Source organism: Maylandia zebra, linkage group LG1 (genome assembly GCF_041146795.1).
Source record: "Maylandia zebra isolate NMK-2024a linkage group LG1, Mzebra_GT3a, whole genome shotgun sequence".
Classification (NCBI taxonomy): Eukaryota; Metazoa; Chordata; class Actinopteri; order Cichliformes; family Cichlidae; genus Maylandia; species Maylandia zebra.
This window is the reverse complement of record NC_135167.1, coordinates 28467814-28482272: the sequence shown is the minus strand read 5'-3', so window position 1 is coordinate 28482272 and position 14459 is coordinate 28467814. Positions and strand designations below refer to the sequence as shown.

General features: G+C 39.0%; 1 protein-coding gene across 1 annotated transcript; it reads right to left on the bottom strand.

The window, feature by feature from the left end:
* Positions 1–1563: 1563 nt before the first annotated feature.
* Positions 1564–13118, bottom strand: slc12a1 (solute carrier family 12 member 1). The gene is made up of 26 exons (XM_004543492.3): positions 12668–13118; positions 11856–11996; positions 11443–11518; positions 10743–10838; positions 10402–10541; positions 10161–10271; positions 9962–10073; positions 9726–9853; positions 9448–9532; positions 9069–9232; positions 8872–8979; positions 8626–8749; positions 8177–8278; positions 7758–7913; positions 7573–7672; positions 7306–7417; positions 6884–7024; positions 6204–6310; positions 5283–5365; positions 4788–4913; positions 3559–3687; positions 3265–3376; positions 2987–3073; positions 2691–2826; positions 2493–2560; positions 1564–2397 (listed from the first exon to the last, which is right to left on the bottom strand). Exons 1-26 carry the CDS (start codon positions 12914–12916, stop codon positions 2262–2264), a joined length of 3129 nt encoding a protein of 1042 aa, XP_004543549.1. The 5' UTR covers positions 12917–13118; the 3' UTR covers positions 1564–2261.
* Between the last annotated feature and the right edge of the window lie 1341 nt (positions 13119–14459).

The following is a 14459-nucleotide window of genomic DNA, read 5'->3' as shown; positions in this document are numbered from 1 at the left end:
TTACAGTCTTTTTTATGCTTGAATGATTCCTAGATCACTGTTAAACAACTTAAACAAACAAACAAAAACATGGTCAGGTACAAGGACTGGCCTGAAAATGACTGAAAAAACAGCCGATGTTCAAAGATCATACTCAGAGTATCTATATCCCTTTATCTGAGAACAGAGTTGAAGTTTAAGATTTTCTCCTTTGAATTCAATTCAATTTTATTTATATAGCGCCAAATCACAACATAAGTCGCCTCAAGGCGCTTCATAGATACAGAGAAAAACCCAACAATCATATGACCCCCTATGAGCAAGCACTTTGGCGACAGTGGGAAGGAAAAACTCCCTTTTAACAGGAAGAAACCTCCGGCAGAACCAGGCTCAGGGAGGGGCGGCCATCTGCTGCGACCGGTTGGGGTGAGAGAAGGAAGACAGGATAAAAGACATGCTGTGGAAGAGAGACAGAGGTTAATAACAGATATGATTCAATGCAGAGAGGTCGATTAACACATAGTGAGTGAGAAAGGTGACTGGAAAGGAAAAACTCAATGCATCATGGGAATCCCCCGGCAGCCTACGTCTATTGCAGCATAACTAAGGGAGGATTCAGGGTCACCTGGTCCAGCCCTAACTATATGCTTTAGCAAAAAGGAAAGTTTTAAGCCTAATCTTAAAAGTAGAGATAGTGTCTGTCTCCCGAATCCAAACTGGAAGCTGGTTCCACAGAAGAGGGGCCTGAAAACTGAAGGCTCTCCCTCCCATTCTACTTTTAAATACTCTAGGAACAACAAGTAGGCCTGCAGAGCGAGAGCGAAGTGCTCTAATAGGGTGATATGGTACAATTCAACTGATGGTGAATATCACCATCAGTTGAAAAGTTTGTGTTGGATCACAAATTTTAGCTCTTTCTGTGGGTTAAAAGTGGTTAAAAGGGGATTCACATTCAGTGTAATATATTCATAGACACATAATATAATCAGGGAGTTGTGGCCCAATACTGACCAGTTATGCCTGTATAGGTGTGTTTTTTTTCTTGTTTCTTTAAACTGCAAAATTTTAACTACAGCAATTAAAATAATAGTTTTAAAGTGCGCTAAATTATGTTTGAACTCTGTATTGTTGATGTGACACAGCAGATTATGGCTACTGCCAATGGTAAAGGTCGTCTTATTTGCTGATAGGGAAGGCTGATCTTGATTTGGCTGATATGTAGGTGGCATGTGCAGCTTTACTTTTAACTCAAAAGATCTTTTATGGTTTGCAATGAATAAATATGTCTGATGAAGGGTAAACATCATTATTGTTAAACCTTAGGTTCTGCTGACTACTTTCAAAGTGTGCATACTTTTTATTCCCAGTGTGCCAAACTGTATAGAATAATCATCATAAAATGAGAAAATACCCAAATGATGTCTGTAAGGTACCAAGTAAGATACTATACATTTAAAATAATAGACATCTAATTTATGTACTGCAGTATATACCCCATTTCCCCCTCCACTGACACATTTCTCTGGACAAAGAACATCTGACACTATAAATAAATATAATATATTCACATAAGGAGACATCACAAATGTTTTTAATCTTTATTTCAGCTGATTAACATTATGTGCTTAAATAGATAGACTAAAATAGGAAGGGTAAAATTTACAGAATAATCTGATTTATAATGTTCTACCTTATTCCATTGCCCTTAAAAAGTGTACTATGAAAGTAACATGAAAAATATTGAAAAAATGTCACGTGAAAGGTAAACATCTGTATAATGGCAGCAGTGTATTTTACACAGTGAATATAACAAGTGTTTAAAAAAGAACTGATAATAAAGTTGCCAATAACAAGATGTTGATCATTTCTAGAATACACACATCTACTATATACAATTATTTTACAGTCTGACCATTGCACAGCCGTGGTTGTGTCTCTGCCTTTGTTTATGAACTGATTTGAATTGATTTGACTATGTGTTTTTCTAAGCAGCTACATTCATATTTGGACACATTTCACATTTGCAAATTCAATTTCGGAAATACAGACTTGTGTGTGTGTCCTTTCTTAGCGGGCATATATATATATCTATATATACCTCTCTATATATATGCTTATATGCTGGAGTTATCCACAAATGCTTGATTGTGTTACACTTTTCTGCTGGCCTGGAAGACTAAATATTCTTGTACATTTTATTTAAACATGGCTTGTCATTATGGCAACACCATTCCTTTTCCTTTCTAGCTATATCACACTCGGATTGTTGGCATGGAAAGTGCTCAAGAGTAGAAAGTTAGCACGCTCTTGTGGTTGCCTCTAATGAGCAGGGTGGGTGGAAGGTCCTTTGTCAGGATGTCCAGCCAGGCCATGTAGAGGAAATCAGAGATCGTTTCTTTACGAGCTATGGGCATGCTCCTACAGGGGGTCAACAGTGTAAACAAATATGTTAGACATTGTTCTTTCAACACTGGATTAAGCTTGGTAGTGTTATTCAGACAATATATACTTACACAATGATTAAATTGGCTGATCTGGAGTGTTCCTTGAGGAGCTCATTCAGTCGTACCTGGAGGTGTGTCTGTAACCAAGCGACAGTTATTTTTTTTTAACAATAAATTTTTTATTTTGTTTATATTGATATGAAGATAATACATGATATCTTCACTGTAGCCTGTGTAAGGTTATTACTTAGTGTCAGTGCTTTTTACCTTCTCCTCAAACTCGCTTAGCTCTTTGTCGGTGACCTTCCAGGGCTGCTCTTTCTGCAAGGCTCTAATCTGATCAGCGTCTTTGGACCCTTCATGCAGACGGAAAGGCTCAATCATCTCCTGTAACTCCTTCAAGCTGGAGAAATGCAAATAAGAACATGAGCTTTCTCTATAAATGTTCTTTTTCTCCCCTAAACTTGTAGCATGCTGATATTACAATGTGATTCAATTTTACTATTACTACTTCAGCATCTGGTTCGCTGTTACTTGTGCATGTGAAAAGAAATGGCAGTTACCTTTCAGACCTGGGCTTGATATGTAGGTCATCAAAGACATTAATGTCACTGCAGTTGATTCTAAACTTCTTCAGCAAGCCCTTCATCCTGCAAGTCAAATCACCCCGCACTGATTAGCTGTCCTATACATGTACTTCCTCATTTTGGTGTTAATGCTAAATAGCATTCCAGTAACGTTAGCAGCACATGAATTTTCATATCTTGCCAATTAATGTATCCAGTCTAACTTCCACATATTAAACTGTAATTGATATTGAAATATTAATTAGTTTACTCACTCCTCCTTATCCAGATCACTGCGTCCAGGCTGTCCTGCCATGAAGATCCTCATTTTGCAGTCTTTCCACTTCTTCCTGGTAGTGAGGATGTAGGGGAGGAGCAGTGTAAGACCTGAGAGAAGAGAAGCACATTTTTTATTTATTGGTCCGTGTTGCGTCTTTCAGAGACTACTATTTTTTAAAGATTTGGCTTGTTTCATATATTTTTGTCTCCAGTGATATCGAGGAGAATGTTATGGATTTGGATCTGTTACGAACTTCAGGCAGTGTTCATAAAAATGATCCAAGAATTACCTCCGTCATCAAACAGCCACCACACATCAATGGTGCCTTTGGGCTGTTTCTTCTTGAACTGAAGACTGGCTTCCACCAGCTTCTCATTCATTTTGGCAACCTGTGGCGGTGGAGAGCCACACACCGACACTGGGAGAGAGAAAGAAAGGGAGAAAGATATGAGAGCAACAGCAGGAGGGAATATAATTCACTGTAAAGTCGGATATGAAAACTATCACAAACCAACATTAAGAGATGACTCTACATCACCAGAAATGGCCGTCTCTCAAGTTTAATGCTCCAATGAGTAGGGTGCATTTTGTATACTAATGACTGCCTTGTCTCGCTGTCTTGCCAAGATGCAGCTCAGGGATGAGTGTGTGTTGGCGTGTGCGTGTGAAACAGAGAAAGATTGAGCTACAGGCTGCAAGCACCCTCTGCTGTCTGGGTTAAAGGAACATTCTTAAAAGATGCTCTTCAAAGTGGACGAAAAGGAGTGTATTATTGGATTACAGCCTCAGGGGCCTCTTTAGTGGGAATGGCGGATTCAATTATGTCTCAATGTGAGCACCCCCCCCCCCCCCCCCCCCCCAAAAAAAAAAAAAAAAAAAGAGAGTCATTGGTTTCATTTATTAAATGTACGCTATTTGAGTCTGTGTGTGGAGGAGACTGAAAAAGAGAAACGTGCTTCCACATATTAAGAGATCACATTCATCTTTTGATGCAACTTTTTCTTTAACCCTTTCAGGCATAGTGGTCGTTACAGTAGACAGCTATTCAAAGGCTGTTTTCTTGTATTTGTGTCAGTGTTGATGGTTTACTTGCACATAAACCACTACATTAGACACTAATGTGTCACTCCATCCCCCGCCACCCACTGGTCATTTAACGTTACTGGAGATATATGACGTGTTTCATTGTAATTATTGTTATTTAACCCTGTTATGCATGAATTATGACAATCTCAATCTGGATTTTTTCATTAAGTATTTTTATTTTTCATACCTAAAGATGAATGTAAATGTGAGGCTGTCATAATTCGTGCATGAAAGGGTTAACCATCTCAGGCTCAAATTAAGTTTTTTTGTTGCTAATGCACAACCAAGTCCGGCAGTGGTACTTCTGAGTAAAAAAAACTCATAAGATATGTATGTGGGGTAATCAGGTTGTTAGTTTTTAACTGTTGCAAATCGGCAACGTCTGCCTTGAGAGGGTTAAATAGGAGTTAGAGACAGTCGTAAGATGGGTACCTCTGGTCGTGAGCACTTGCTGAGATGACTTCCTGGATTTCCTGAATAGTCCTTTTCCCTTCCCTCCATTTGGCATCATCTCATTCTCCAGAGCCTCTTGCTCCTTTGCTGCCCTTAGCATCTCCTCTGAAAAACAGAATGGGAAACATGACTGTGAATATGTGTTACACAAGGTAGGATCCCTTTTCTTATTGGAAAACAAATCTGCAGAGACACAGCTATAAATGGCATTTTTTTAAATATCTTATCTGTGAACTACCTGACCGTTGTAAACCTTTATTAAAAGCTTCTAATCTACAGAACAAAGTATCTCGGTTTATCAGTGTTTTTATTATTATAAAGGGTTATTGTGAGTTGTTGTGACAGATGTACAGCAGTTTCTTACAACAGTTTTTCTTAATTTCTTGGTGGTTTGTTTTCTCTACCATGGGTATGTTGATGCTGGAGCTCTTGCGGGTTAAATAATTTAAAGCCTAACGACAATATCATACAGACCTTCTGCCTCGACAATGTGAGACACATCCAGTCCCTGGTTCACCCTCAGCATTGCGGTCCCGTATTCAAAGTCAAATGCATCGCTGTCAACAAGAGAATAAGGATGCTAGTTCAAACACAGATCTCCTGTTTATGCTTAATTACCTTTATGCTTAATTACGGAGGTTGTGCTTTCGGTAGTCTGTGGTGTACATGTGTGTCATATACAAATACAATAGCTCAAAAACTTTTGAATGAATTCTTATGAAAAAATAAAAATTCTGGCTTACATCCACTAAGAACTTCAAGGTCAACTTCATGATTAATTCGCTGAAAATTGACAAAAACCCTTATAACCCAGAAACTATGACACTTACATTTGTTGTGTACAGTTGGTGTGTGTGAAATGCATAATTTAAAATATGTCACATTTGACCTATGACCTCCCCTTTAAGGTCATTAGATTGATCTGAAGGTCAAAGTGAGAATAATGCTATATAGAGTTATTAAATGCTAAGTTTCTAATTGCCATTTGCATTAACAATGTGTAAGCATATGGGGAAGGATATATGGGCATTTGAAATATCACATTATTATGGCTTTGTAATGTACATTATAGGAGCAGGTTATAAATGTTTAAGTACATAACAATGTGAATACATCCACAATGTTTATTTGTATGTTCCTAAAGATTTAAATGGAATTTACTGTGAAATAAATGCTACACATGTATTATAATGACATATTAAAATAGATTTCAAATGATCAAATAAAAGAAGCCTACACTTTGCACTGGTTTTTTACTGCACTGCAAACTTCATAAAGTACATTTAAAAAGCACAGAGAAAACAAAATAAATGAAATGATAACTCTCAATGTGCTTCTCATTACTGAGTGTGTTATTGTTATAAAAATGTATGTGTGTGTTTATTCAGCACTTACTGAAGTATTCCCACGTAACTCTGAACTGCTTCTGCCCCGGCAGTCCTCCAGTTTTTCTTGAAGCCTATCATTAATGTGTTAGGCTTCATACGGCCAAGACCAGAAGCCTATGAGGAAGATATAAAATCCCAAATCACAATGAGCTGTTAAGTGAAGCAATACAGACACCATGTTACCCTGGGGTTATAAAACCGAGTATAAAACCTTGATTAAGAGAGGGAGGGGGGAATGATTTCTAGAAAGCTTAAAAGTTTCCAAGTGAAATAGACTGTAAGGCTGTTTTACTGTCAGATCACTCAGCAGACCTCACTTTATCTTTGCCGGAGCTCATCCAAATGCAGTGTTAATCAGTTATAGCTTTTAATCTGCCGTGTTGTTTGAAGTAAGCTATCCGGACAATCATAAGAGGCCTTATCTCGACGGTGCAATAGTCTGAGCCATACCACTGTTTTTCCGCTCCGAACTTTTCTACTGCACATATGTCCTGGCCAGATTTTTAAGACAGCTCTAGATCAACAGATGTAGGGTGTTGTTTGGAAGACATGGGTCAATAAAACCTGCTTCTGTGAATCTGCTATCATATTCTCATCAAAACTCACGTTACACATTAATACGCTGGATTATTGTGGGTTAACTAGATTTTTTTATTTACCTCTTACATAAATTATGACCATACTGACCTGCAGCAGACTCTCAGCCCCTTCTCTGAAGTTGTCACAGGCCACGGCAGCGTAAAATGCCTTACGTTTTTTCTTCTTAAGCAACAACTGGTTCTTCTCCATTGCATTGTTCATCTCGTCAACGGTCTCTGATCTGGGGCCCTGAGGAGATCACACCATACGGCTGAATGTAAGCGTTTTTGTGAAAGGGAAAAGCGGTCCATCTTTTTTTATATTCAGAAAGTGCACCTGACCCTAAACTTTAGTGTCAGACAGTTGGCATTTCCCTCATTCCTACTTCACATTCTTTTGAACATCCACTGCATGCTAAGTCTGCACTCTGATGAATTACATTTGCTTGATTTTGCAAATCTTAATATAAATGTGAGGTTGATTTTTTAAATCAAGATTTTAAGACTGTCTGAGATTGCAATATTACATACCACAAACACTTCGCAGGTGATGCATAGTCCATAGTTCTTAGAGAAGGAGTGAGCCAGATCAAGGAGAGCCGGCCTGCTTCGTGTCGAACCCGTCAGAACTAAGATCTGAGGCCTGAAGACGGGAAATAAGAACATTATCTCCTTTTTTTTTAGGTTTCTGAAAATCCCCTTGATTGAAAAGTTTTACCTAACGTAAATTATCTTTGAAACTATTATGATAATAATGTTTCTCATATGTGCTTGCAGGAATTGAGTGCAGGATTTTACCTGAAGTTCTTGACGTGATCCTCCACGCCTGACAGAGATAGAGCATTGCTGACTGCACTCACAAACGTCACCGCTTGCGTGGACGAACCCCAGTTCACATCTGAAGATAAAATCAGTCCGGACAGGTTAGCTCTACTTCTCCTGTTGCACAGCAAAAATCCTTCCAAGCAATCAAATAAGCTCACCGGGCTTCTTCACTGTGACATATATGTAGAGGAGGAATTCAATGCCATATGTGAGCAGAGCAGCCCACCAGTTGATAACAAACATAACAACGCAACAGAGCAATGCTCCCATCAGGGACAGCCACATGTTATAGTATTTATATGCCGGTCTCCAACCTGCATTAAAACAAAGAGCAATGTGAGAAAAGTGATGGAAAACAGACTATATATAACAAACTCCATTAAACATAATCCACTGCTGAAACAGCTCGGTTTGTCAGGTAGTGCTTTATTTCCTAAATATTTGAAGTCACTTATACAAAGTAATGGATTAAAACACTAACAGCAACAAAAAATGGTAAATGAGGATAGGGACAAGCAGAACTACCTGATTTTACTAACATAATTTTTCCTTTATAAGCTACTTTTTAGACACCCACCTGGAGATTTGGCATAAGATGCATGGAAGCAGGAGAAATTGATGAGGGCATAAGATGCGAGGAAGAAGTTTGAGATGATAGGAGCGATTGTGTTGAGGTCACCTGCACAGACAGAAAATCTCTGTCACTTTAAATTCTTTCACAGAGCGGGAATATCAAACTTAAACATGAACCAATATGTATCTGAAACAGGTTTGTGAATATACACAATAAGCAGATTGCTAAGAAGGAGTTTTAACTGTATCACTTTGCATGGACGCCACTTGTCAGATGAAATCTTCCTTTCGTTGTTTGGCTTGTTTAGTTTATGTCAGTGATCTGTTGATGTGTGAACGTGTTTTCTGATTCATTCAAACTGGAAGACTTTGTTAGCTATGTGGTTTGAGACAAAGCATGAAATGTTGGTTTAAGGTTGTTTGGGTGGTATGGTACAGCAGCAGCGAGCTCACCGATGAGAATGAAAGCAACAGAAATGATGAATGTGAGGACATAACCACGGATTGGCTCGTTGTTTTTGCCGTGTCCTTTGGCAAAGAAGTGCAGGGCCCTGTAGATGTTGTCTTTACACAGTGCCTGAGGAGAAAAGAAATGATGTGAAGGAAAATATTTTCAGAGGTTAAGAGCAACAGGTTTGCTTCTCTATGACTTTGCATTTTATTGTAGTACATTTAAAAAAACAGTGGCGATCTACTGACCTGGAAGACTTTAGGCGCACTGACAAGGGAAGCCAGGGCTGATGACAGGGTGGCTGAAAATGTTCCAGCAATAATGAGAGGACCAAACCCAGACACCAAGGTCATGACCTGAATCAGAGGTGATGAGAAGATGAGAGCATTACAGATGACGAAATTGAATTCTTCTTAAAAGTTTCTTTATTTAGAAAGTTGTGTACCTGGAAGTTATTCATCAAGCCAAACTTGCATTTCTCTACTTCACAGGAAGAAAAATCGTAGCCGAGTTCACAAGCAACCGCTGTTGAACCGTTGCAAATTACTGGTGTTGTGTGATTTATGATGCTGGATGAGTTGCCTGTGGCATCACGGACAACAGTAGCAGCTGACCAGTCGAAGAAAAGAGCAGATGGATTAATTAGCATTTTTTAGATAAAATTTGTGCTTTCAGGACACATTTATATTCAGGGACATAAGTGATACTGATTGTATGATCCTGGTAAAACTGTATCTGCCCAAGGTAATGCTATACACAGTTTTACTCATTCCAGTGAAGATTTTATTTCACTGGAGCTGCATTTAATCAAACATGTCACTTACCGACACAAAGAGCCATAGCCAGATAGGTGAGACCAGTGATCAGGATGGCTAACAAGGTACCTTTGGGTAGTGCAGCTTGGGCATCCTGTGAAATAATAAAGATTTGTGTTAAATTATGCAGATCTGTGCTTGACAGTTAAATACAATGACTTTAAAGAAATGTATTTATGTAAAACAAATAAGTTTGAATTAAAAAAATAAAAACTCTTTATTCAAGCCTATGTTACGTAGCAGTTAATGACCCCCATGTATTACTCTTCTCTGTATGAAAAAGTTACCCGCAAGTCTCCAGAGATGTTAGCTCCAGCCAGGATCCCAGTTGCCGCAGGGAAAAAGATGGCAAATACTGAAAAAAATGTCTCACCGTCCCTAAATGCTGGAGTAAAATTCTCTAAGAAGATTTTGGCTGTGAAAAGAGAGAGTGAGGAGAAACGGCAGGGGTTAGCAGCACTTTGTGAGTGAGTGGGATTATTTGTAATGAAAAATGTGTATCGGTTTGGAGCGGATGTCTCACATCTGTAATTGAAAAACCCCTGGGCTTTCTTTTCGTTGGTTGCAGGAATGACTGTTCCTACAAAAACATTCACTATGGCCACCAGCAGGATAACCAGAAGAATAATTTGCGCCTGTGGTGAGAAACAAATGCAAACAGTTTAAGCTTTTGTACAAGTAAACGAGACTGGTGAACAAACAGCACCGTTTTTTGCTCTAACCTTTGCCTCCCATTCCATCCCAGCAACTGATATACCCAAGAGCAGCACAATAGTAATACAGCCAATGATCCTGATGTCGTTCATTTCATCCACCATGATAGCAGAGTTCTCCTGTGTATGACAAAAACCCCCCCCAAAAAACAATATATCTATATCTATATATCTATATATATATATATATATATATCTATATATATATCTATATCTATATATATATATATATATATATAACATGTCTCACCTTGAGCAAGTCGACCACTGTCTCAGCAAATCCCACCACATACATGGATACGCCCACTGCATTGGCAAATGCAAAAATAAGACCAATCGAACCACCGAACTCTGGTCCCAAACTGCGAGATATCATGTAGTAGGCACCTCCTGAAATGGCAATGTAACGCACACAGACACATGCAGTAGGGAATGATTAATAGAAAATTCAGTGACTGGTTGATTTAATGTCAGGATAAGTTAAATACAGCTTAAAAAAAAACACAAATAAAAAGTGCTTCAGGAGCTCATATTCAGGTGTTGTTTGGAACTTTGTGCCTTTATCTTTATCTTGAAATTTCGCTGCCTTACCTCCTCTCACCACACCATTAGTACAAATAGCGGACATGGAAATGCCAGTGATGGTGGTGACCACACAGCTGAGCGCGATGATCACAATTCCCAGACCTGAAATGCAAATATGCAAATAATCACTTTTGTAAAGTCCAGCTACAGCACTGCTTAGTTAGGTGTAAAACACTCTGTGTGTGACATGAAAGCTTCCTCCCCACAGTTAGCTTTAAAAGTGCTAAACTTTAACGTCTCATGGGAACCCCATGGGTTACCCAGCTGATCTATAGGTTCTGAAGCAATGAACAAATTAATGAAGTCATACTCAAAGCCCCACTCCTATTTTTATTTCTCTCACTTTCTCTCTCATCCACACACACAAACACCACTATCTACCTCTCCCAACAGACCTTGAGCAGGTATAGATCATTAAGGGAGCTCATTAATTATCCTTTAATTATCTCCAATCCCTGCAATTACATGGAACAGCATCGGCACTGGCCTTGACAACACAGACCTCTGGGATCGGTCTGTTTTTGCCCCAGATTATACATTTTCACCAGGTAAATAGATTATTTTTTATTGCGTTCACTGTTTGATAAGGGCTGGAGTTACAGGCGGACTCATTTTCAGCAAAAGTGCTCACACACACAAAAAAAACATTACTGTGGGCTTAGTGGCTATTTATGTGTGCGTATGTGTGTATCGTTGCCATACTCACCCCAGCCTGCTTGACCAAAAACCCAGGACAGACGGATGAACAACATGACACCCCAGATGTTGAGCATGCATCTCACCTGTGGAAGAGAGCAGTGTAAGTCTATTTTTCTCACTGTGTTTCATGATTTAATGTTATTTCAATTTATGGAGTAAATGTCACTGAGCATAATTTGGCTTTTAATTACAAAAAATCCAATAAAAAATATGTTGGGGGCCTTTTCTGACCTTTGTGCCCTTGAAACACAAAAGCAAGATCAAAATCATGTCCTGAGCAAATGCAAATCATTCCCAGATTCTGGTCTCGAAAGCGCCACTGGGCCTCGTTGTGTTATCGAGACCCACAGAGCTTCATCTTTGGTTGAGTGACCATGGTTAAATAAAAAAAGAAGCTTACCATGACCTAAAATAACTTACCAGGACTCCTCTTATCCAGCCAAACTTTACCATGCCCTTCATATCGTCAGTGGGAGCAGCAGACTCTAAATCGTCAGAGGGGGTTCCACTGCTCCTCTCGCCATCGTCCTCCAATGTGTCTGGGACAGAGATCACCCCGTTCTGGAGGAAGAATGAAAACACAGAAGGAAACATACATTTTCACAGTAACTAGATGGCATTTTTGGTGTTTATATGCATAATCCGCTGCAAGAAAAGGGGCGGCATTATAAAAAGTTGTGGTTTTTGTTTTCTCATGGCAATAAATAGGTGGTTGTGTTTTTTCATTTTTTGCTGGCAAGGGTACTAAAATATCTTTTTTTTTAAACCATCCAGGGTTGCAAACCTAATTCAGCCAATAAACCTAAATAATCTTACCCATTTCTTAGACAATGTAGCCTTATAATAATTAAAAAAACAATAAAACTTAAGTGTGTCAAGAGTGCTGGTTGTCATTCAGTTGTAAGAATAACTTTTGTTGTCCTTTTTAGTTTCACAAGTTTTAAGATAAGACTCTAATAATTGGACTGTGGCTACTGCACGGATGTTTGAAAGAATAAACATCTGTAAAATATATCACTTCACTTTCTAATGAAGTGTGCAGCAGAGGAGGGAAAAAAAACCCTGCAGTTAAAACGTCACTGATTTGAATTTGGAGAAAAATGGGTGCAAGCTATTTTCTGCAGAATGGCAGGTTGTGGACAAAACAGGCTTAACAGAGGAGGAGATTGGGTGCCGACCATAGAGGAAAAACAGAGAGATCTTATACATCTCACACATCTACATTCACTCACCTTCTGAAACACATCATGGAGCTCCTGCAGGGACGGTCGCACAGCTCTGTGGCCACTCATGCTGCCTGCATTGCGGTAGAAGTCAATGTGGGGCACGCGGTCCAGAGTGTCATGACCGAAGGCGCTGATCACGGAGGGTCGCACTGTCCTGTGGTCATCGTTGGTCTCCTCATAAACTGGAGGTTCATCCAGGTTGGAATCATAGGCAGAGTTGATGTGCCCCCCCTTGTTAGAATTGAATCTCTCCATCAAGAATGCTGAGGGAGACTCAGATTTAAACCGTCAAGGATGAAAGAACAGTCTAGTCTTCAGACATCCAAAAGTTTCAAAAGCGCAGAGAGCTGGATCAACTTGGTGTGGTTGTCCTTGTTTACTGATGACTAGGCTATGATCTATGATCAGACTTGCAGAGAACTCTTCTGATACTCTCAGCTCCTTGCAAATGAGCTGGGTTTCTTTCAGATGGCTTACCTTTATACCATGTATCCCAGGGTCATACACTGGCTGTCAGCTATTGGCTAACTTACTGGATCAACCCTCAGAAATCCGAACAAGGGGTGTCAGATATGTCCTTGCTCCATCGTAAGGGACACAAAGACATTGCTTAACTATTAACCAAGTCATAAACACCAAACGAGAGATAAAGGTGCTCATTGCCTGAGTGCTGGAGAATTGATTACTAATATTATTGTGTGAAGAGTAGGGTAACAGCATATGTTGTTCTGTGGTTGCAGTTTAAGTATAGTATTTCCTCAGACCTATGGATGAATCATTTGGAAACATCCACATGGAAGTTCTCACTAAACAGGTTTCAGACCCATTATGATGTGTATATTGTAAAGAGTCTGAAAAAGATAAGGCTAATGTAGGCCAATAGAAAAATATACATTTCATAACATATGTTTGCAATAAGATATAATCCTGAGGAACGGTGTGATAACAGGAGAATCTACGTGTGACTAGTATACTGGGCCCAGAGTTATATAGCGGATTAAATAAATGTCTCTAATGATTCTCTTTGCTGCAAATTGTTATGGGGGAATGTTAGTGAATTGGCGAGCTCAGAAGAAATGGCCATATTAATGGGGAAAATGGGAGTTAATATAAGACCATGAATAACAGGAACATGCCGGAGGCCTTTCACCAGAGCCACATGACTTCTGAAGTGCCTTTAAAAGACCTTTTAACAGGTAAACTTCCTTATTACTGATACACCACAGTGATTTATGCACCCAGTGAAAGGGTGGCTAACGACTTGAGATCTGACCTTGGCTGTATTGCGGGCTGACAAAGATACTCCAGCATGTGTTTCTATATCTAAGTTGAAAGGAGACAATCAATTGTTCATTGCCTATCAAATCAGTGTTTCAAAGTTTTTATGGTTTAACACATGAATGATACTGACTGAGTCATGCTGAAGAAAAATTTCCATGTGGAGTGTAAAGATCTGCACACTAGATCTCTCCTCTTCCCTTCTGCCTCCCCATCTCGTTTTTTTTCTTAATCAGACTCAAAAAGCCTTGTACACCTAATAAATAATAATAATAATACTAATAATAATAATAATAATACATTTTATTTAAGAAAGCGCCTTTCAAAACACTCAAGGACACTGTACACAAGCAATAACAACAACAAACGTTATAATTTACAAAATAGTAAAGCTAAAACGTAGAGCAAATAAATAAAATAAACTAAAGTAGCAGGATGGAAAAGTTTATGTGGATTAGGCTATTGTGAACAGGTGAGTTTTGAGTCTGGACTTAAAAAGAGGGAGGGAAGTGAGGTTTCT

What these genes read in the sequence shown, in the direction of transcription:
- slc12a1 (XM_004543492.3), bottom strand. Translation starts at nt 12,916, where the DNA reads ATGGAGAGATTCAATTCTAACAAGGGGGGGCACATCAACTCTGCCTAT. An exon ending in GCTGGATAAGAGGAGTCCTG is followed by an intron (nt 11,519 to 11,855) that starts GTAAGTTATTTT and finishes TCTCTTCCACAG; the next exon opens with GTGAGATGCATGCTCAACAT. An exon ending in GGGGTTTTTCAATTACAGAT is followed by an intron (nt 9,854 to 9,961) that starts GTGAGACATCCG and finishes CTCTTTTCACAG; the next exon opens with CCAAAATCTTCTTAGAGAAT.